Source organism: Nycticebus coucang, chromosome 2, assembly GCF_027406575.1.
Source record: "Nycticebus coucang isolate mNycCou1 chromosome 2, mNycCou1.pri, whole genome shotgun sequence".
NCBI classification, from domain to species: Eukaryota; Metazoa; Chordata; class Mammalia; order Primates; family Lorisidae; genus Nycticebus; species Nycticebus coucang.
Window position 1 is genome coordinate 118,488,917 of NC_069781.1, and position 23,132 is coordinate 118,512,048.

At 51.7% G+C, this 23,132-nt stretch overlaps 1 protein-coding gene across 1 annotated transcript; it reads right to left on the reverse strand.

The window, feature by feature from the left end:
* Positions 1-485: 485 nt before the first annotated feature.
* MADCAM1 (mucosal vascular addressin cell adhesion molecule 1) lies at positions 486-5,560 on the reverse strand. The gene is made up of 5 exons (XM_053581643.1): positions 5,413-5,560; positions 4,019-4,291; positions 3,369-3,692; positions 1,543-1,800; positions 486-661 (listed from the first exon to the last, which is right to left on the reverse strand). The coding sequence occupies exons 1-5, from the start codon at positions 5,471-5,473 to the stop codon at positions 534-536; spliced, it is 1,044 nt and encodes a 347-aa protein (XP_053437618.1). The 5' UTR covers positions 5,474-5,560; the 3' UTR covers positions 486-533.
* Positions 5,561-23,132: the final 17,572 nt, after the last annotated feature.

Sequence of the window (23,132 nt, forward strand, 5' to 3'; positions counted from 1 at the left end):
CTCCCACCAAAGACTACTCCCACTTTCTTGGTGGACTCTTAGTTATTTGTTAAGCTACTGACCCAGAGAAATGCACGAAGCCCTGGTGTTTTCCCATCTCAGGCCGAGCTCTCTCCTGCCCTGTCAGAAGGGGCTTGGTCCCGGGTGGAGGTGTGGTGTACGTCCCTGATTCTCCAGGGAGTCGCCTTGTGCAGGCGGCAGTTAGAGCTGTGCAGAAAGTTCCAGTATTTCTGGACTACAACTGGAATCATCAAAGGTCAGATCAAATGCGGTTTATTCTCCATTCCTGGACAGTTGGCGGGGTGGATTCCCCAGGGGCTCTACGGGAGGCACTCAGCCAGTAAGTGCTGGCCACCAGGGCAGGGCGCCCATGGCCAGCCCTCATGCTGTCCAGATCGCTCAAACATCTTCTGAGTGGAGAGAAAGGCCAGCGACTCAAGATGGGCTGCTTGGTTCGGTGGGTCTCCCTTAATCCGGCCCAGGCTGACTCCCGGAGGGGGCGCGGCAGAGAAGCTGGCGGGTGAGCGTAGTCCTTAGCCAGGGCTTGGGCAGCCGCAGCGTTTCCGCAGGCGATAGGCGAGGAAGGCCAGTAGCAGCAGCGCTAGCACCAGGCTGCCAGTCCACAAGGCTGCGGACGGCTGGCCAGGCTCCGGACTGGGCGCTGGGAGGCGCAGAAGAGAGCAGCGGTCAGAGTCCGGTAGAGTTTACAAAGTATTTCCAATTTACCGTGTTCCTTGAAATTTTACAAAGGACTTTACAGCGGAGCTTTTGAAATTTACATAGGACTTTATAGTTCAAAAGTAGGGCAGTCCAGCGAGGTGACTACTCGCCACCACCTGCCTTTGAACAGAAAGTGCTGTCAGCGTGCAATTACTTTACTTTGAGGACTTAGTTTGGAAAAAATAACCTAATGTAAATATGTTCTTCACACTTTTCTGTATGGATTACATACTGAAATATTGCTTGGAATATATTTGGTTAGATAAAATATATTATCACAGTTATTTTACATTTGAAATTACTGATGTGGCTGTGTTCTATTTTGACTTTTATTCCACAGTCTGTTTTAGTCTATAAAGCTTAAAATTCACAAATGCTGGCTGGGTGCCAGTAGCATAGTGGTTACGGAGCCACACACACGGAGGCTGGTGGGTTCAAGCCTAGCCTGGGCCAGCTAAACAACAAATGACAACTGGAACAAAAAAATAGCCAAGCATTGTGGTGGGCTCCTGTAGTCCCAGCTACTTGGGAGGCTCAGGCAAGAGAATCACTTAAGCCCAAGAGTTTGAGATTGCTGTGAGCTGTGACTTCACCGCACTCTACACAGGGCAACATAGTGAGATTCTGTCTCAAAAACAAAACAAAACAAAACAAAACAAAACATTTACAAAGTGCTTTGAAATCTCCACAGTCCCTGAAATTGACCCAGAGTCTGGGAAGCCCACTGGACAAATGCCAAAACTGAGACTGAGCTATTTCTTATCTAAAGTTTTGATCCAAGGAGTCCCTCCCTCTCAGCCCTTCCCAGGCAGCAAAACTCACAGCTTTTGGGGGCCATTCCTCCCTCTGTGGGCACAGCCTGGTTGATTTCAGAGCAGCAAGTCCACATGGAGTCCTGCTTGGGGGGGGCCTTTGGGGAAGTCATGTGAGGGGGTTCTGGTGAAATGATGTTGGGGGGCTGCAATGAGATTGTGTTAGGGGGCTCCAGAGAGGTCATATCAGGGGGTTCCGGTGAGGTCATGTTGGGGGGCTCCAGAGTGGTCGTGTTGAATGGGTCCGGGGAGGTCAGGCTGTGCAGAACTAAAAACAGTGCAGCTGTTATTTTTCCCCTGATGCCTGGGGCCTGCCTCTCCTGTCTCAGTCTCCTCATCTGAAACATGGGGTTGGACTAGAACCTCTCCAAGCCCCTTTCCTGGACCACTGCAGTGAATCAAAGCACATCACAGGGGATAGGAGGCTTGGTGCCACAATTACTGGCAGCAGCATTTTGAGCAGGCTTGTTAATGTCTATGTGCCTCAGTTTCCTCAACTGTGAAAGTCCACTTTCTTGTGCTTCCTTAGAGAGCCAACCCTGGCACGCATGTGCCTAGAGCATGGGACCAGTAAGCTCCCACTTTTGTTATCGTGGGATGTGGAAGGCAGAGATCCTGGAGGAGGTGGCTCCCTGACATGGACTGAAGTGGTGCTTGGAGGTTTTCTGCTGCCTTGAAGGGGATTTGCACGTTCTGCTGTGAAATATCCCTCAAATCTAACTGGTCTTCTTTCCCAGCCCTTCACCGCAACTCCCTGGTCTTCCAGCTTCTGCTGTATTCTCCCAGGAGCTCTTTGTTGGAGAACCCATGACAGCAAACATACTCATAGGAGTACAGGAGTGCCCAATCAGTGAATGAATCCTACTCTCTTCAGTGAGAGAAATGACTGGGGGTTTTATGACATGGGCAGAGCCTAGCCCTTAGTAGGCACATGTCAGTGGAATTAGTAACATTTGGCATGAATGAGTGCCCACTGTGTGCCAGACCCATGTTAAATGTTTCCATCCATCTATTCATTCAGTAGGTACTTACTGAGCATCTACTATGCACCAAGCCTATTTTAGCTTCTGAAGACATAGCTGTGTATAACACAAAGGTTCCTACCTCAGTGAAACCAACAGTGGAGAAACAGTGGAAAAAAGAACATTTAGGATGTTAGATGTTGATAAAAAGTGTCAAGCAACAAAAACAGAAAGGAAAGGGAGTATGAACATGTGTGTGCATGTGTATGTACATATATTAGGGATGGGGGGGTTGACCCTCGTTTAAACAGGGAGGTCAGGGGAAGCTTCACTGAGAGAGTAACATTGAAGCAGAGAGCTGAGGTGAGGAAAAATCCGTGAAAAGACCTGAGGGGAGATCATTCCAGGCAGAGGGCACAGCACATGCAAAGGCCCTGAGGCAGGCCCGGTGCATAGGAGGCCTGTGTGGTTGGATTGAGTGAGTGAGGGAGAAAGGGAGGAGGTGAGGAGGCAGGTTATACAGTGCCTGGTGGGCCTCAGGGAGGACTTTTTGGGAGCCTTGGAAGGCTATGAACAGAGGAGGGATGGTACCATGAAGCCTGGCACAGGATAGGTGCTCAGTAAATATCTGTTGAATTTATATTGCCCTAGGGATAAATACAGGGGAACAGACTAAAGCAGCCTTCTCAACCTGTGGGTTGTGACCCACAAGAACTATATTAAAGGGCTGTGGCATTAGGAAGGTTGAGAACCACTGGACTAAAGGTTGAATCCAGTCTTCCTCATGCCTCACAGCTCAGGTCCTGTGATGATCCCTATGTGATTGTCAAGGCTTGGGTGACTCTGCCTATACCTACTTCCTGGAAATACTCACTTGGAATGGCCTGGCGATGACTGAGCTCCAAGCCAGGCAGCTTCATGGTGGCTTGGCAGTAGAGGGCAGGCAGAATGCGGGTTCCCAGTGGGGGCAGCAGCCAGCGCTCTGTCACGTGGAACAGGTCTTCATCCTCCTGGGGCTCCTCCTCTACCTCATGGGAGCCCAGGGCCTGGACTCCTTCCAGTTCTCCGTCCCCCAGGATCAGGGAGAAGGAAAGGGTATCAGAGCCCACAGGTGTAACCTTGTGGGCGGTACAAGCCACCTCCTGGGCTACTCCAGGCACCAGGGTTGCTGGGGAGACCGTCAGCTTGTCTGGGAAGGCTGTGGATTGAGTGACCACCGTCAGAGGTGAGGGCTGAGCCCACAGTCAGGGCTAGCCAGGATAGAGCTGGGCCAAGGACGGGTGAGGACTGCCAGTGAACAGGAAGAGGGAACATCTTGTGCAGACTCAGTGGTCAGCAACTCTTGGCCAAAATGTGAGGAGCAGGGGAAGGGTACTGGTACTTTGGCAGGAACTGGTGGGGTTGGAGCTGGGACCCAGGGTTGGAGCAGAGGTGGGGACCGAAGTCTGGACAGTTCTCAGGAAGAGGAAGCATACAGAAAGGGCCTTGGGTTGAGGTAAGGCAGCTAGGAGAGATGTGCCTCACCGTACACCATGAGCTTCACAGTCCGTTGGAAGGTTAGGTCCCCGCAGGAGCCCACGCACACGCGGGTGCCCGCTGCAGACAGCGAGGCGTTGTGCACCGTGAGTACGCTGTGGCCGACGCCTGAATGCACCGCACCCAGGCTGGTGTCTAGGCCGCGCCACTGCACCACAGCGGCCCCGCGGCCAGCACAGGTCAGGCGGCAGGTGAACTGACGAGACGCGCCCAGAGCCACGGCCACTTCTGGTTCCGGAGGCTCCACCTGCAGGGGCTGGCCTGAGGCCGAGGTGGCTCTCACTCCTTGAGCCCGCTTTGCCCTGTCGAGAGACCCTCATCCCCAAGCCCTGCACTGAGCCCCTTGCCAACACGTAGATTTACGCCCCCACCCCACCGGGACTTACGGTCCTCCGCCCCACCCTTGCCCTGAGTCCCGCCCAGACTGGCGGACGGCCGCCCGGTCCCAGCCTCTGTTGCAGCCCTACCCACCTCCAGGTGCCTGGAACCCATTTCACTGTCGGTCAGAGGGTCAAAGGGCGACACAGAGTCCCCAAGCCTCTCTCTCAGCCTGTGCCTCCTTCGAGCCCCCTACTCTAGCAGGATCCTCAGTCATCCCTTTTCTCTAAGCCGCAAACTCTCTGCAAGCTCACTCGTCTCTTCTAAGCCCCCTCCGCTCTCGGACCCCCTTGCCTTCTTGTCACTTTCTCTTTCCTTTTCTTGTTTTTTTTTTGTAGAGACAGAGTCTCACTTTACTGTCCTCGGTAGAGTGCCATGGCGTCACAGCTCTTGGGCTTACGTGATTCTCTTGCCTCAGCCTCCCGAGCAGCTGGGACTACAGGTGCCTGCCACAACACCCGGCTATTTATTTATTTATTTATTTTTATTAAACCATAGCTGTGTACATTAGTATGATCGTGGGGCACCATACACTTGGTTCATAGATCGTTTGCCGGCTATTTTTTTGTTGCAGTTTGGCAAGGGCTGGGTTTGAACCCGCCACCCTCAGTATATGGGGCTGGTGCCCTACTTACTGAGCCACAGGCGCCGCCCCAGTTTCTCTTTTCTTTATTATTATTTTTTTTAGAGACAGAGTTTTCACTTTGTCCATCTAGGTAGAGTACCCTGGCGTCACAGCTCATAGCAACCTCCAGCTCTTGGGCTTAGGCGATTCTCTTGCCTCAACTTCCCTAGTAGCTGGGACTACAGCCACCCTCCACAATGCCCAGCTATTTTTTTGTTGCAGTTTGGCCCGGGGCGAGTTCAAACCACCACTCTTGGTATATGGGGCCGGGGGCCCTACTCACTGAGCTGCAGGCGCTGCCCCGTTTTCTCTTTTCTAAAGTCTTTCTGCTGTCAGAGCTCCCCACTTCCGACCTTCCCCGACAGCCTGTCCCACTCACCTCTGCCTGGCCGCAGGAGGCCCAAGCCCAGGGCCAGGAGAATTGCTAGGCCCCACTCCATGCTGTCCTTCCCAGGCACAAGGGCCAGCGGCTTAAATATTGGCGCTCATTCCTTCCCACCATCTGCTCTGCTTCTCCACCCCCCTCCTCTAGTTTCTCCCCAGGGCATTCCCGGGGGCCTTTCCCAGCCTGACCCCCAACCCTGTAGGCAGCAGAGGCAAGGCCTGGGGGCCAAAGATGAGGAGGGACCCCGGGCTGAGGTCAGGACAGGGCGGCTCACAGGTCTGGACTTGTTCCAGGCCTCATTTTGAGATCGGAAGCCGGAGGCTGCAGGGGTGAGGGTCGAGGTCCAGGGAAAGGAAAACGATGGGCCATCTGGCTGGCTGCCCCATCAGCAGAGCCTTCACTTTCCAGGGCAGCCATGTCCTGCTCTGGAGCTGCAGGGCTGAGTATCCTGTGAGGTGGGGTCTCCTGGCCCACATGGAGCTGTGAGGCCCCCCAGGGCCTGGGACAAGACATCTCCTATCACTGCACCTGTCTCCTCACCTCATCACACCTTGCAGCTCTGGCTGGAGCCTGAAGCCCAGGGTGGGAGGCTGCCTCATTTCTAGTCCCACACAGAAACGTGGGTCTGGGGTCTGCAAGAGAGATCTGGAAGGGGCCCTGGCTGGGCCCAACTCAGCTGCCATTAGGAAGTCTTGGGAATCTCACCTTCTAAACACTCCTGAATCCACCCGCACTCTCTTCCCAGCCCTTACATAGGTCCCTGTTTCCCCACCACTAGGCACCAAGAGGGACCTTGGAAACACCCCTCTGACACTCCAAAGGCTGCCTGGAATGCAAAGGAGAAAAATCCAGGTTCCTATAACTGCAGATTGTGCAGGGCTCTCCTGCACAATCTGTTCCCTTCCCAGGACCCCAGGGCCTTTGCACTGACTGTTCCCTCTCCCTGCTCAGTGTCTGTCCAAATGTTCTCTCAGGCCACTTCACACCTTCCTCTCCTTCACTAGTTTCTCCAAGTGCATTTGAGGTCTTCAGGTCACTGTGGGGGGAACCTTATCTGCTGTGGCCCCTGCCCTGACCCCAGACCCCCTTCACAGTAGGCACCCAGGAAGAAAAGAATAGAGCAGTTCTTGGCTCGGTGCATATAGCTCAAGTGGCTAGGGCACCAGCCATGTACACCGGAGCTGGCGGGTTCCAATCAACCTGGGCCTGTCAAACAACAATGACAACTACAACAAAAAAATAGCTGGGCATTGTGGTGGGTGCCTATAGTTCCAGCTACTTGGGAGGCTGAGGCAAGAGAATTGCTTAAGCCCAAGAGGTGGAGGTGGCCGTGAGCTGTGACACCACAGCACTCTATCCAGGGTGACAGCTTGAGACTCTGTCTCGAAAAAAAAAAGAAATAGAGCAGTTCTTGTCTGGCCTCTGCTGACCTCAGGGTGTGCCTGTTTTTGCCTCAGTTTCCTGAACTGTGGAATAAGATGGGGCAACCAGGTGATAGAAGTTTTAGGCATTGCCAGCCTGTGTCTTCTCAGCCCCTTTTCTGTCAGAGACAGAAACAGATCCAGAGGAGGGGCTAGGACCACAGGAGAGAAACTGAGGCCCAGAAGGGCTCAGAGCAAAAGGGGGAAACTGAGGCTCTGATGAGGTAAGGACTGAGGTGCATGAACTTTTGGCAGTGTCTCCCTTGATCCTATCTTCCCTCCCACCCGGTTGCCGGGAAGGCCTCTCAGGAAGGCAGACTCCAAGGTGTGGCCCTCCCCAGGCCGGAGGTGCAGGCCTTTCCTGGGAAGCTGGGCTCTTAACCCGGGTGGGGGCCAGTGAGCCTGGTGAATGGGCCACTTCCCAGCCTCTGACCCTGCTTCCTCTTGACCTCACAGCCTGCACAGGCAGGTGAGGAGTGGTCACTGGGCGCCAGGCAGGCTGAAGGCCCTTGCTGGGCTGTGTCCCCATCTCTTCCAGACTCTGTCCCCACCCTCTAGGTCATTCATGGCATCATTTGAACACTCTATATAGGTGACTCGGAGTCTGCACATTAAGAGATGTGGGGGTATGGGAGGCATGGCAAATGGGGTGTTAGGGCAGCCACATCAAGGGAAGGACAGGTGGGCTGAACACATGAAAGAGGTTCTGGGCAGAGTGGCAGCAGGTGCAAAGGGCCAGGGGTGGGGAATGGGAGGCAGAGACAAAGACAGAAAGAAACAGAGATAGACAGAGACAGAGACAGAGGGTCTGGGAGGACTTCAGAAGAGCTTCTGAGTCTTTGTCATACAGCAAGGCTGAACACCAGCAGGGACTGAACTGCATCTTTCCCCAGCACCAGGGACATCACTTTTGTCCTTGGCAAAATGAGCCCTGAGCCCAGTTTCCTACAGCACCCCCTCCCCAGGGCATCAGTCCCTTCCCGGCATGGTCCCGCCCCAGAGGAAGTCCTCAACAGGAAGCCTTCTTCCCTTGGAGGGTCCCATCCTTCCCCCAGCCCGACCCCACATCCTGGTCTCCCCATCATAGTAGAGGAATGTTCCAGATCATTGTGCTGCTCTAAGAGGGAAAGGAGAAGTGGGTGCTGCTCAGGGCCCCTGGCACACCCCTCACTTTCACCCACTGGTCAGCTTTCAGTTCTCATGGCTTTCTTTGGAGTGGGCCAGGAGCCCTGTGAGGCAGTGTCTGGTAAGACCTGTTTGGGCAGCCTGGCAAAGCCGGATTAAGAACTCCACACCTGGATGTCCATTAGCTCCTTCCCAGTGGGTCCCAAGGAGGGTGGAAGAGGAATAAGATTAAGATGGCAGCTGCAAGAAGTGGTCTTGTAATAAATGTGTGTGTGCAGGGTGGTGTCTGTGGCTCAGTGAGTAGGGTGCCGGCCCCATATACTGAGGATGGCGGATTCAAACCTGGCCCCGGCTAAACTGTAACAAAAAAATAGCCGGTCATTGTGGGGTGGGGAATGGTAGGGGGGTGGGGAGGCCTGTAGTCCCAGCTACTCTGGAGGCTGAGGCAAGAGAATCGCCTAAGCCCAGGAGTTGGAGGTTGCTGTGAGCTGTGTGATGCCACAGCACTCTACTGGGGGCGATAAAGTGAGACTCTGTCTCTACAAAAAAAAAAAAAATGTGTGTGTGCAGCCAGGTATAGTGGCTCATGCCTGTAATCCTAGCATTCTGGGAGGCCAAGGCAATTAGATTGCCTGAGCTCCAGGAGTTCAAGACCAGTCTGAGCAAGAGCAAGACCTCATCTCTAAAAAAACTAGCCAGGCATTATAGCGGGTACCTATAATCCCAGTTACTTGGAAGGCTGAGGCAAGAGGATCTCTTGAGCCCAAGAGTTTGAGGTTGCTGTGAGCTATGATGCTATGGCAAGGTATTACTGAGGGTGACAAAGTGAGACTGTCTTGTGATGAAAATATGCCAAATGGTCTATAAAACCAGTGTATGGTGCCTCATGATTGCATTAATGTACACAGCTATGATTTAATAAAAACAAAAAACAAAGTGAGACTGTCTTAACAAAAAAAATTTGCGTGTGTGGGGCCACCATCTAGAACACCTGACAGGACCCCAACCCCTTGCATAGAATATCCTAAAGCAGGAGGACCAGGGATTGCAGGGGCCCATCAGCCCAGAACACTACCCTTCCAGTCATTGGCCCTTTCTGTCTATTCTGGTCCCTGAAATAACAGTTGTGTGAGGCGGGGGCCATGGGGAGAGGGGTGACCCCAATGGGGAGGAGCCAAGGCCCAAAGTAAGTTAGTCACATGGAATGTCCTATGAAAATGGGGAGGGCTTGTGTATTTATTTCTTCAAGAACCTGAATATATTAATAGTTTAGAAAAATGGGGGGGTGGCCATATGGTCTTCTTGGAGCCAGCAAAGCCATGGCCTGGCCTTGGCTGGGTTGGAGGGGAAGACAGTGAGGCAGAGGAGGCTGTCTAGATGGGTGATCTGGTCTGTCTCTGTCCACCAGGGACTCAGAATGGCCTGAAATCATAGACATTAGCAGTGTCAAGGGCAGGTTTGGAGGGCTGATGTCTGGGTTTCAAATGGCCTCCCAGAGGCCGAATTGGAAGCCAGCCAGAAGGGCACAGGGTCCAGGAGGGAACCTCCTGAAGGAGGCCTTGGTCTCAGTGGGATCTTTGGGCAGGCTGGCTCAGCTGCCCACACCCACAGGGCCTGGGATGGGGCTGGTCAGGCTGTCGCTCCTCAAGGTAAACCACCTCTTTGTAGACAGCATGGGGGCTGAGGGCAGAGGGCTCAGGCCTGGCAGCCTGGAAAACTGGATATCTGGTCCCAGCAGCAGTCACTGGGCAGGCTGGTCTTGCAGTGGCCCCACATGAGCTGATTGAGAGAGGTTGTGGGGCTTCAGTCCTGGGTCTGCAGAGCAGGAGGCAGCCTCATCCCACTGTGGGGAGCAGGCAGGCATGTTGTGGTGACAGCTGATTTTGGGGTGCCAGCTTTTCTCAGGGGAGAGAAAAGGCGTACAGGGTCACCTGTAGAGTCACCATCTGGCTGGGGGCACCTGAACTGGGCCTGGTGGGATGGGTGGCCTTGGTCTCCCAGAAGGCCTGCCCTGTCCACTAAAGAGTGGCCTCGACCCCTGACCTCAGGCCCCCAGGAGACCAGCTCCTCTTGTCAGCGGTGGCTGTCCTCCTGCAGTGGCTCTGGACATAGGGGGCCCTGTGTGGGCGGCTTGGGGACCTCTGGGACTCTGGATGTATTGTAGGCACCGTGGCGCAGAGCAGGCGATTGTGCTCGAGGATGGAAAGGCAACCAGGAGATAGAGAAGCATGGCACAGACCAGGAAGAGGAAGGATGACTGCCAGGCTCTTCTGGGACAGAGCAGGACCTGTGCCGGTGGGGGAAGGGAGTGGGGCCGAGGGCGTGGCAGATAGGGAGGAGGGGCGGGGCTGCGGGTGGGCGTGCTTAGTCCCATTCGCTGGCTTTTTTTGGTCCTGGAGGCTGCGTCCAGCGGCCCGCGGCCACCACCCAGCTCAGCTCCACGTGGACAGTTAGAAGACCGAACCATGGTCAGGCCTGCGCTGTCTGAGGACCGCTGCGTCAGCACCTCGGGAGCCCCGCGGTGACCCCCTGTTTGGCGCAACTGCTCAGGTTGACCTGGGAGGTGTGTATGCAGGGCCGTGGGCTTCCGGGCTCGCCGGTCTAGCCAGCGTCCACCCGCCCTCTAGTTGAGCAGCCCGCGCGGCTCGGCTTCCTCTCCCGAGTTCGTGGTGCCAGGCCCACGCTATATCTGAGCAAGGTGTCACCTCTCTGTGCCCCCAGAATGCAGACACAGGGTGCATGAATGAGTCTTTTGGTTTTTCCTAAAGAGCTGGGCAGACGATGTAGACACGGTGGCAACGGATTCAGAGTTTGGAAAGGTTTTACCGTTGGTCTCCGACGGGGAATGGGCTCTGTGCTGAGGCTGCGGACGCAGAGGGACCTCTCTACCGGGCGTTGGACCCTACTCTGCGCTGCCATCATCTTGCCTAAGCTGCCTGAGAGTCTTCCTGCTCTGTTCCAGCACCAATATCTTGCTGTCCCCAGGGCAGCCAGACGGTTCCCTTAAACCCGGAAAAGCAGCAATGTCCCTGCAACCACTGTGACCTGAGCTGGGGTCTTTCCTTCAGGAGGCTCTCAGCTCTTCTGATGCCCTCCCAGACCTGTCTTTGCAGGCTCTGACCTGCCCCTGCAGGATTCCCCACCTCTGTGTCAGGGATTAGTCTGGGCACCTTCCCACCCAGCCTGCTTGCCTCTTATTCTGGGCTGTGCTCCAGTACCCAGGGCCTCAAGAGGACAGGGAGGTGTGTTGACCCCCTACCGGCAATGTATAGGGGCTCCCTGTGTCCCAAGCAGGAGAGTGAGGCAAGGTGGGAGGCACTTGACCTTGGGTCTCTGTGTCACGATGACCCCTCTGTGCCATGCTGGGCATGGCAGGCTTTAACTACAGAATGGGGCATCCTCAGAGGTACTCTCACATTTGCCTAGCCGAGTGTGTCCCTGTGGTCAAGTCCCGAGGTCCGAAGACCAGCCTGGGGCAGCAAAGCTCCCTGCAAGGGCACATGGGGCTCCCTTCTGAAGCATCCCTTGCACCTCACTGTCAGACCCAGAACCTGGAGAGGCTTCTCTCACAAGGCCCTTCTTTTTGATGTCAGACCGGGCACCAGCCAGGGCTCCAGCATGCAGTGTCCTCTGGCCAGGGGGTGTTTCCTCTTTCAGGGTTCTTCATGTTCTGGCAGGCTAAGACTTGAAGCCAGGAACCTAGACTGGCCACTCTGACTCCTTGATGTTCCCAGGGCATCTCCAGGCTCACCCTGACTTTGAGGGGCCCTATCTCACAGGTCAAAGAGCTACTTAAGAGCTGCTTCAATGAAGAGGGGCCCAGCTAAGAACCTCACAAGCCTCTCACAAGGGGATGCCACAAGATGCTGGGGTCTCAAGGCACAAACCACTGTAGCTGCATCTCAGCTCTGAGCGCAGAGTGTATTGTGTGACACTAATACTGTCCATGGATAATCCTCTGGGTCTGAACCTAGAGCTGGTGGTTGCACAGCATTGTGAATAAGCTAAATAGCACTGAATTGTCCCCTTAAAAAATAATTTGTCCCCACCAGGGTCCCTTTGCTCTAAAGTAATTATGGGTAGAGGTCTAAGTCATATTCCACAAGTTAAAATGTAAAAACAAAATAGGAAGAAGCACCCCAACTTTGAGTCAGCAGAGGGAGGGCACCAGGGTGGGGCACCAGAGGGGCCTCCACTTCCCAGAGGTAATGCTTCATTTCATTAAATAAGAACTCTGGAGTGAAATGACACAGCAAGGGCTGGGAGGGCCAAGTGCCTGGCCCTGCCTATCCACTCCTGGTAATCACAACATTATCCATTCCCAGCAGCAGGCCTCCTGGGATTAGACCTTCAAAGTAAACCACCAAGAGGGGATTCAGTAGGAAATAGTGTGCACTTTATTTATCCCACACTCTCTGGGGCAGAGCTGCCAGCCACACAAGGCCACTGACCACCTGAAATGTAATTTCTTTTCTTTCTTTCTTTTTTGAGACAGAGTCTCACTTTGTCACCCTTGGTAGAATGCCGTGGCGTCACAGCTCACAGCAACTTCAAACTCTTGGGTTTAAGTGATTCTCTTGCCTCATCCTCCCAAGTAGCTGGGATGCCACAATGTCCGGCTATTTTTGGTTGTAGTTGTCATTGTTGTTTGGCAGGCCTGGGCTGGATTCGAACCTGCCAGCTCCACTGTACGTGGCAGGCGCCCTAGCTGCTGAGCTATAGGTGCCAAGCCTGAAATGTAATTCCTATTGTAAATTTTAACAGAATGGAACTCTTTTTTTTGAGACAGAGTCTCACTTTGTTGCCGTGGGTAGAGTGCCCTGGCGTCATAGCTCACAGCAACCTCAAACTCTTGGGTTCAAGCCATCTGATTTCCTCAGCCTCCCAAGTAGCTGGATCTCAAGCTCCAGACACAATGCCTGGCTATTTTTAGAGACCAGGTCTTGCTTTTGCTCAGGCTGGTCTTGAATTTCTGAGCTCAGGCAATCCACCTGCCTTGGCTTCCCAGACTGCTAGGATTACAGGGGTGAGTCACCACACCAAGCCAGAATGGAATTCTTGACTCTGTTATGTTATGGGGTGAGATAAGGACCACTGACTCAAATTAGAATTTCAAAAAGGAGTCTTTTTTTTTTTTTTGCAGTTTTTGGCCAGGGCTGGGTTTGAACCCGCCACCTCTGACATATGGGGCCAGCACCCTACCCCTTTGAGCCACAGGCACTGCCCCAAAAAGGAGTCTTTTATTAACTGCAGGGCTGTCTCAGCAAAGTCTGATGCAGACTAAGTGAGAGAGCATTGAGGGGTCTAAAGCTGGGGTTTTTCTAGTCTGAAAGTTGGCAAAAGGCCAAACAGGTGGGCCAAAAGTTAGCAATTAGAAGCAAAAAGAACGTTGGCAAAAGAAGCAAAAAGCAAGCATGGGGTCACGATAACCCCTTTTACAGAAGCGAACCTTGCAGTTTAGCAGTTTAGTCAATAGGTAACATAAAGGGCAGTTAGGTAACAATAAGGTAACATAATGCAGATCTAGCAACTAATGGATAAGTAAAACAATTTGTCACAGCACTTAGCTCATTAACTCTTATCATGACAGTACTTGGCCCATCCGTTCTTATCTTGTCCTGTTCCACGGATCCGGACCAATCTATGGGTAATGGTGCCTGTCATCATTCAGAGTTATGGTAGTCTCATCTTTTATCCTACACAGCCCCCTGGTGCACCTCCGTGGCAGGTGGTATCCATCTTATGGGGGTGATGAGGCAGCTGGCACCCATGAGCCTGCTGGAACCCATCTCAGTTATTGGAAAATGTGAGGAAAAACTTGGATTTGTGAAACTACTTTTTCAACTAGAATTTTAGGAAATCCTTAAGTGCAGATGAAATATTTCCAGGGAAAATTAAGCATCCCAATGGACATGTAAGGATCAAACACTCATTGGGTTTTGAACACAGTGTAAAGAAGGAATATAAACAATATTAGTATGTATCCAATATTATGTGTTGAAACTATAACATTTTGGACTATGATACACTTTGTTTTATATAAGATTTATTTTATTTAATTTATATCACCCACTTCTTTTCCTTTTTGTAACTTGGCCACTAGATACGAGGTTCATAGTCTATTTCTAGTGGACAGTGACTCTGGCCTCTCAACAGCACCCTGTATGGGACAGTGTTTGAGATACATTTTGATCACAAAGTAGAGATGTTCTTTCTGGTTAGGCAGGGAGCATCCGGAACCTGGGGTTCAAGTAGTCACTGGCAACATCTTGGATGGGAGGTTTCTTACCTCTCTAAAGATGACTCTGTAATCCCAATGGCTTATTCTCCCAATCGTTGCTGTTCTTAAGGGTCGCATACCAATAAGGGGAATTCAGGGACGGTTTGTTTTTGAATGCTCCGACCCCCCCCCCCCATCCACACCCATAATCATCTGAAGTGTTGGGAATCTAGTCGTTGGGAAACTGCGGGATGCTGTTGGTGGAGGGAATGAGACATGTCAGTCAGCCAGATTATAAGGGGCAAGGGAAGGGGTTTGGGGTCACCGGCACCCCGCGACCAAACTAGACCGCTTCGGGGGAATTCTCTGCCGGAGAAGCTTGTTTAGGGCATAGTAGGGCCCCAGGGCTTGGGCAGGATCAGAGCCTGGAGCCAGTCTGAAGATGAGGGGCCCAATTTCAGAGCCTAGCCATGGTAGATTTAGGGTGGGAGGGCCACGGTGCGTGGTTCTACAGGGAGGCAGAGCCCTGGTGTGCCGGCCAGCGCAGGAGCACCGCGGCGTTGACTCCTGGACTGGGGTCCCCGTTGGGCTGCGCTGGGCAGTCACGGCGGCGCTGCACTCCTTGGTGACGATTTTCTAGGATGGCAGTGGGTGTGATTCAGCTGCTTCCTTTTCTTTCCTCAGGTCTTTGTGTGCAGGCCTCGTTTCCTTCACCCATTGGGCGCCAGCCCCTCAACACCCTCGCTGCGCGTACATTCACCCCACCCACATCTCCCTGTGAGCCCCGCGCCCACCGAGCCGCGGTGCGCAGGGGGCGAGACCTCTCCAGCGGCGAGTCCGCCGAGCTCGCTGCCGCTGCAGGTGGCGGAGTGTGGCAGTGCTCTGGGGGGCGGTGGGGGTCCACGGCGGATCTCATGCCCCGCGGCCTCCCTCTTCTCACTCGTGGAGTTCTGGCTGTCGTTGCGTGTGGGGCCAGGTCTGGTGCCGTCATAGTGGGCGTCTCTCGGCCAGTGCCCCGCGGCCGCGGTCCGGGGGACAGCAGCTCCGTAGATAATCTCTGGGAAATCTCCAAAGATGCTGAGGGAGACTGGGGTAGGAGCTGTGATCTCACCCACCTGATCTTGCGTAGTGTTGCCACGGCAGCCGCCATGGCGTTGCTAAGGCTGGAGCCGCGTTGCTAGGGAGTCGTGTCCGGTTGCCCAAGAGCCGGGAAGACGGTGACCAAGTCTTGTCACAAGCATGAAGACGTGCGGGGTCGGGAGCTTGGGCTCAGGATTCAGGTGTAGGGGACCGGAAAGCTTTATTTAAGGGCTTGGAGGACATTCCGGAGACTGGCAGGAAGGTGCCAGGAATCAGGGTCCTGGGGTGTATTTTGTGGGGTGTGCCCAGGTGTCATAGGGTGTGAGAGCAGTTGCTGAAGACGAAGGTCATTCTTAGTTCAACGAACATTTATCGAGACCCTACTGTATTGCAAAGCATTGTTCTAGGTGCCAAGGAGACAACAGAGTGCAAGGTGGAAGGCCCTTTCCCCAAAGAGCTTATATTCTAACGGAGAGGGGAAGAAGAGAGGTGGTAAATACTAAGTATAATACAAAAGCAGTGGTGCACTGATAAGTGTTGAACGACTGGCCCTGATTTGTACTAAATGCTGTTTCCTGTAGTGTAAATACTCCCATCATGGCCAATTTCTTTTTTTTTTTTTTTGGTTTTTGGCCGGGGCTAGGTTTGAACCTGCCACCTCCGGCATATGGGACCGGCACCCTACTCCTTGAGCCACAGGTGCCACCCCATCATGGCCAATTTCAAACTACCATCATAACATCATTCGCGTAAACAGAAACCAAATATTTAGCCCCGCAGCTGACTGAATGGACCCTTTCTTGGCAAAGGAGACCCCTCAAAAAACCTTGAAGTTGAGATGCCAGCCTTGAGAAGGGAGGTCAGACATGCCTCATTATGCCCTGTTCCTTTTGGAGTTATTTATGGCTTTTTTTTTTTTTTCCAGTTTTTGTCCAGGGCTGGGTTTGAACCCACCACCTCTGGTATATGGGGCCAGCACCTTACTCCTTGAGCCACAGGCACCACCCGAGTTATTTATGTTGTTAAAGACAGGGTCTCAGTTTGGAGCCCTAGAGTAGAGTGCTGTGGTGTCTTGGCTCACAGCAACCTCAAACTCTTGGACTCAAGGGATCCTCTTGCCTCAGCCTCCCAAGTAGCTGGCACTAAAGGCACCTACCACAATGCTCACCTGGTTTTTCTGTTTTTAGTATAAGTCTGTCTGCTCTTGCTCAGGCTGCTCATGAACTTCTGAGCTCAAGCAATTAACCCATTTCAGCATCCCAAAGTGTCTTTTGGTGTTATTCTTTGTAGCAACAAGATACAAAATCATTAGCTTTCCTAAGGTCATGCAAGTCAAAGGTTAAATCACTCTCTCCAGTTATGAATTTACTTAACATATCACTTGAGTCAACAGACATCTTTACTTTAAAACTTTCCAAGCCTCTAGACAAAGGTTCATTTCTTTAAAAATGAAAAATCAGAGAATCTTTAAACTTACTTATATCTTGTAAGCCCCTGCTTTGAGATGTCTTGCCCTTGGGGCCAAATCAATGGTACGCCTTTCATGTATTGTTTATAATTTTATGTGAAATTCCTTTCTCCCTAAAATGTATAAATCCAATCTGTAACCCAGCTACAGTGGGACTGCTTGCTCAAGGCTTCTTGGGTGTGGCTTTCTGGACCATGGCTGCACATATTTGGCTCAAGATAAACCTCTTTAAATTATTTTAGAGTTTGGGTTCTCTTCTATTGTTAGCTCACAAAATTCCCCAAAATTTCACAGTTAGCTCTCATAAGCTGGTGCAAATCAGCTCCAACCTAGTACCATGTAACAGGTAAGCGGAGAAAAATACTGTGAGAAAAAGAAAAATACTGGGGAGGAGGATTGGAGGTATTGGGCTAAAGAAGTTGTAGAATTAAATCAGTGGTAGAGCATTAAGATGGAGAGATTTGTAGGAAGGGAAGGGAAATGGTGTCCCAGGTAGAAGGCACAGTGAGTGTAAAGGCATGAGGTTGGGAGGGTCTGCACCAGAGAAACCAATAAAGCCAGAGAAGGGAGAAAGGATTTGATTGTATAGGACTTTGTGGACTGTAGCAGAGCCTGCTGGGACCCTTCTCCAGAGCCCCAAACCTTGGAGTACAAGCTCTTCCTTCTTCTGAGTCTCAGTGTCCTCGTCTGTAAAATGGGGACTTGCCAAGCATGGGCTAGGTGCCCAGCAGAGCATGAGAGCTCATCCTGTCCTCACTGTCCCTTGGGGACAATGGTTCTTTCTGGGATGGAGGAAGGAGGGGAGCCTGGCAGGTTCTCTGCGTCCTCAGAGGAAGAACAAAGTTTCCTTGTTGGAGCTGGGTAGAACAAAGGGGCAGGCAGGCTGCAGAGGCACGTGAGTCTGAGTCAGGGGGCTGGCCACTGCACAAAGGACAAAGCCAAGTGCCTCAGGGAGGTGGGAAGTGAGAGATCTTGGAGGCTGGCCAGAGGGCAGAGCATGAAACAACACTGGATGGGCAGGCATCATCAAGAACACCTGGCCTCCACTGGTCCTCGTGCCTCTATGTGCCAGGGACACAGAAAACAACAGGTCATCCGAAAAACCTAGCCTCCTGGGAGGTGCCTCCAAGCCACCGCGTCCCCACCTGCAGCCCAGGCTGTGTTTTAGGAAATAATTGGTCATTAGTACCATGCGCTGACCGATTGTGCAACTGGAGCACTTAGGAAATAATTGGATCAACCGCATCAGGAATGACAATTGTCATGCCAATTATCGCTGACATCCATGTTGTTCATTTCTTTAGCAGATACTCATTGTGTTCCTCTCCTGAGCAGTTGATATTCTGGACGCCCAGGATTCTACAGGGATAGGGCAAGCATGGTGCCTGCCTCTGTCTATGTGCATGTGCGAGCATGTGTGCATTTCTGTATCTATAGGAAGAAAAACTCACCTATATCCTGTAAGTCCCTGCTTTGAGATGTCTTGTCCTTGGGGCAGGTGTGTGCACCTGTGTGCCTATGTGTGTGCACATGTGTATGCACCTGTTGTGTGAGAGGCATAGCATGATGGTCAGTAAAGTAGGTCAGCAGGTGTTCCTCTCCTGAATGAAGGTTGATTGATTTAGTCCTTCCAGAGTTTCAGGTCAAACCTTGGTGCCCTTCTGGACCCCTCTCTCCATAACACCCCCTCACCCTCAGAGAAAGTCTTGTGACTTTTGCATCCAAAACAGGTCTAGAATCTACCCACCTTTGAGTAGCACAGGGCACCACCTTAGCTTGTGCCCTAGGGTGCTCACCTGGGCCAGGAAAGTCGCCTCCCTGAGGGCATCGCAACTTTCACCTTCCCTTCCCACCTTTGGTCCTTTCCTTATAGTACCCTGAGCCAGATTGCTCCTTTCTTTGTTCCATACCCTCCTGTGGCTCCTGCCTTGCTCAGAGTAAAATCCAGTGTCTTCTCTGTGTCCACGGGGCACTGAACTACCTGCCCCATGATTCCCCAATCCTCCCTTCACTTGTGCAACTCCAGCCACATGGGCCTCCTCAAGGCCTTTGCGAGGCTGTGCCTCATGCCCCATGTGCCTGGCATGCCCTTTTCTGAGATCTCTGCATGATAATACTCTTTCCATGGACTGAAAGGGGAAACAAGGATCCAGGGAAAGACAAAGTGAGCTGGGACAAGGAAGAAGGGTCTGGGACTCTTTTTTTTTTTTTTTGTAGAGACAGAGTCTCACTTTATGGCCCTTGGTAGAGTGCCGTGGCCTCACACAGCTCATAGCAACCTCCAACTCCTGGGCTTAAGCGATTCTCTTCCCTCAGCCTCCCGAGTAGCTGGGACTACAGGCGCCCGCCACAACGCCCGGCTATTTTTTGGTTGCAGTTTGGCCAGGGCCGGGTTTGAACCCGCCACCCTCGGTATATGGGGCCGGCGCCTTACTGACTGAGCCACAGGCGCCGCCCAGGGTCTGGGGACTCTTTAAGTGGGACCACTTGTCCATCATAATACTTATTTATAAATAAGATCGGGGCTAGATTCGTGCATTGCTCTAGAATAGTGTTTCTCAACCTTTTCTCATCTCATAGCATACTGAACCTATAGTTAAATTTCTGTGGCACACTTAAATTATGTTGATAAAAAACAGTAAAAAAAGAATATACCTACTGTACTTTGAACTTTTTTGGAAAGAATTTAATTAGTGATCTTTAAAAATTTTCACAGTACACCTAAGATCCTTTCATGGTGCACCAGTGTGCCAAAGCATACCCGTTGAAAATCACTGCTCTAGAGACTTTCTCTTTTGCTGGCTTTGAAGGGAGAAGCATTCATGTTAGGAGTCCCATGTAGCAAGAAGCTAAGGGTGGCTTCTAGCCAACACCCACCCAGAAGGAACCCAGGTACATGGCCATAAGGAAATAAACTGAGAGATCTGGGTAGTAGATTGTTCTCCAGTTGAGCCTCCAGGTGAGATCCTGGCCCTGACTAAAACCATCATTGCAGCCAATTGGGGACACAGATATGCTGTGCACAAACCCACAGAAGCTGTGAGATAATAAATTGTGTTGGTTTGGGCAGCCCCTGTGGCTCAGTGAGTAGGGCGCCGGCCCCATATGCCAAGGGTGGCGGGTTCAAACCCAGTCCCGGCCAAACTGCAACAACAACAAAAATAGCCGGGTGTTGTGGCGAGCGCCTGTGGTCCCAGCTGCTGGGGAGGCAGAGGCAGGAGAATCGCATAAGCCCAAGAGTTAGAGGTTGCTGTGAGCTGTGTGACGCCACGGCACTCTACGCGAGGGTGGTACAGTGAGACTCTGTCTCTACAAAAAAAAAAAAAAAAAAAAAAAATTGTGTTGGTTTAAGCCACTAAGTGTATGGGAATTCATTATGCAGCATAGGTAGATAACTAACACCCCCAGACCTGTACATCCAAGTGCCCACTAGATGTCTCCATGTACATCACCCATGGGAGGCTCAAATCCACACTTTTGTAGATCTTTCCCTAAAACCTACCCTTCACATATCTTGAACGTCTCAGTTAAGGCCAGCTCAATTTTTTCAGATTGTCAGTCTAAAAATCCTGCCCACAAACTCAACTCCTCTAGCTCCCTCATGTGTCACATCAGATCTGCTGGCAAACCCTGTCTATTCTAGCTTGGTATCAAATAACATACCCAGCATAACATCCACTGCTCACAATTCCATGCTACCAGTCAGGACGGGCCCCATCATCCATCTCAACATCCATCCCATTGCCCATCCCATCTTTCTCATCTTCTATCCATGAACCATCCCATCACCCATCTCTTCATTCTTGTCATTATCCATCCTGTCATCGTTTCCAATATCTATCCTGGCCTCTGTTCCCATTGTCCTTCCCAGCCATCTTCGATCTGTTCTCTCTGTGGCTGCCACAGGACATCTGTGAACACTTAGTCAGATGTATCCATATCCTGCCCATAGCCCTCCATGGCTTCTACCTCCCTGGAGGAAAAGCTTGAGTCCTCCCCGATGCCTACTAGGCCCTGCATGACCTGCCCCTCCTCTCTCTCTCCCCCTTGCCCATGCTACTCCAGTTGCAGACCTCCTTACTGTTCCTTTCACACACCAGGCATGGTCCTACCCCAGGGCTTTCTGTACTTACATTTGGAGCATCCTCCCTCCATCTCCCAGAGCACCTTCTTCACCTTGTTCAGGTCTCTGCAGGAATGTGACCTTTTCAGTGAGCCTTCCCCTAACTGCCCTATTTCAAAATCCAGACTCTCACATGACCAACTGCTCTGTTTTTTTTCTTCAGTTCACTTATTTGACTACTTGTCTTGAGAAAAAAGTGAGGACAGGGAGTTTATGTGTTTTGTTCACTCTCTCCTATTTTTCTAACACCTGAAGAGTGTTTGGCACCAAATAAACACTGGAGGAATTTCTTTTTCTTTTTCTGTTTGAGACAGAGTCTCACTATGTTCTTCGGTAGGGTGCTGTGGTGTCACAGCTCCCACCAACCCCAAACTCTTGTCTTGGGCTTAGGAGATTCTCTTGGTGGTGCCTATGGTTCAATGGGTAGGGCACCAGCCTCATATACCAGGGATGGCGGGTTCAAGCCTGACCCCAGCCAAAACTGCAAAAAATAAAAATAAAATAAAAAAATAAAGAATTGGTCAAACTATTAAAACAGCACATTATTAAAAAAAAAGAGAGAGAGATTCTCTTGCCTCAGCCTCCCAAGTAGCTGGGATTACATGTGCCTGCCACAACACCTGCTATTTTTTTTTGTTGTAGTTGTCGTTGTTTAACAGGCCCTGGCTGGGTTCGAGCCCTTTAGCCCCCGTGCATGTGGCTGGCGCTCTAATTACTGAGCTACAGACACTGAGCTCTGGTTGAATTTCTTTTTTTTTTTTTTTTTTTTTTAATTTGGCTGGGGCTGGGTTTGAACCCACCACCTCCAGCATATGGGACCGGCTCCCTACCCGCTGAGCCACAGGCGCCGCCAAGGTTGAATTTCTTATTATAAATATGATAAGAACTATCATGTCAGGAGCACTGACGACATCAAGTTTTCACACTCAAGGTCTGCGGCTTCCTCCAAGTATACTGAGGCCTGGATGGGGATGTCCCTGGCCAGGTCCTGCAGCTGGACAGGCAGAGTGGGGATGGAGATTTTGGCCTCTCATTGTGGTCCCAGCTTCCTTTCTCCATTTATCTGATTTGCTCTTTTTTGTCAATGAATCAGACTGGATTGAAAACATGGCTCATTTGCATGTGTCTTGAATTAATTTGCATCTAATTTACAAGCCTTTTACTTAGCAGAAGGTGGAAAACTCTGAGCTGAAAATTGAAAGAATCCATAGAATCTGGTGTAATTAGCAAGGGAACTAGTGGGCTGGAGTGGGCCAAACAGTCCAGTGAAGTTGCTGGTCCTTAATGTCCCCAAAGCTGTGCTCTGCCAGAGGGGGAGGCCATTCTGTCCTGTCTTCTTTCTTTGTGTTAGATTTTGTTTCCTTCCCACATCTCAATGGGAAAACCGAGGCAGGTGGCAGCAATTCCTGGCTAGAACCTGGATGTCAGTTTCTGTCCCTGTGAGAGAGGCTGGTGTTGTAGCCCACATTATAGATGAGAAACTAAATCAATTGGGGCTGAGTCCTGGCTAGAACTAGTGTCTCTGGCTGTCTGCACTTCGTTATTGTCTGTGGGCTGGCCCTAGTGACCTGGGCAAGGGTAGGGTGTGGTTCAGGGAATGACTTCTAGGCACTTGTCCTCTCTGCCAGTCTGGTCCTGTGTGTCCAAGGCTGACTTCAGCAGTATCTCTGGGCTTCTGACTTCTGGCAGGTTTTGGCCAATAGGTGGCACTGATTTGCAAAGGGAGAAAGAAAGGAAGGGGTATTTAATCTCTCTTCCTCCCTCTTCAGGGGCAACATCTCTGTTGTAGCTTTGGAATTTGTTCTGCTTCTGGAAACAATCAAATGGCTTGTCCAGTGTTGTCCGCCCCATCCCCCAACAAAGAAGGGTGCCAGCCGTGGGTTGATTGCTGGCAAAGGCATCCCAGGTGGAGGCCCTGAGGTGGGAAATATCTTAGGGCAATAGTTCTCAACCTTTCTAATGCCATGACCCTTTAATATAGTTCCTAATGGGTCATGACCCACAGGTTGAGCACCTCTGTAAGGGGCTTTCAGGAATAGCAAGCAGGTCAGCGATGTGGCCTGAGGGGAGTTAGCAAGGGGTAAGGAGTAGAGGTGAAGGCAGAGAGGAAGTGAGGTGAGCACTTGGATTTTATACCAGGGGCTACAGGCATCTGCAAGAGGATTTTAAGCCTTCCCATAAAGCTGAGCTGGGATTAGAACCAAGAAGCGCTTAACTCTAAGCTTTGTTCTAAAATCTGAGCCAGAGAGTCTTGGGTTGGAGTCCTGGCTCTGTTGG

Bases quoted from the DNA above. Each gene is read 5' to 3' on its own strand.
- MADCAM1 (XM_053581643.1), bottom strand. From the start codon at position 5,473: ATGGAGTGGGGCCTAGCAATTCTCCTGGCCCTGGGCTTGGGCCTCCTG. The intron at 4,292-5,412 runs GTGAGTGGGACA...CCTCGGCCTCAG, and splicing joins CCTCCTGCGGCCAGGCAGAG to GCCAGCCCCTGCAGGTGGAG. The intron at 3,693-4,018 runs GTGAGGCACATC...CTCAATCCACAG, and splicing joins TGTGAAGCTCATGGTGTACG to CCTTCCCAGACAAGCTGACG.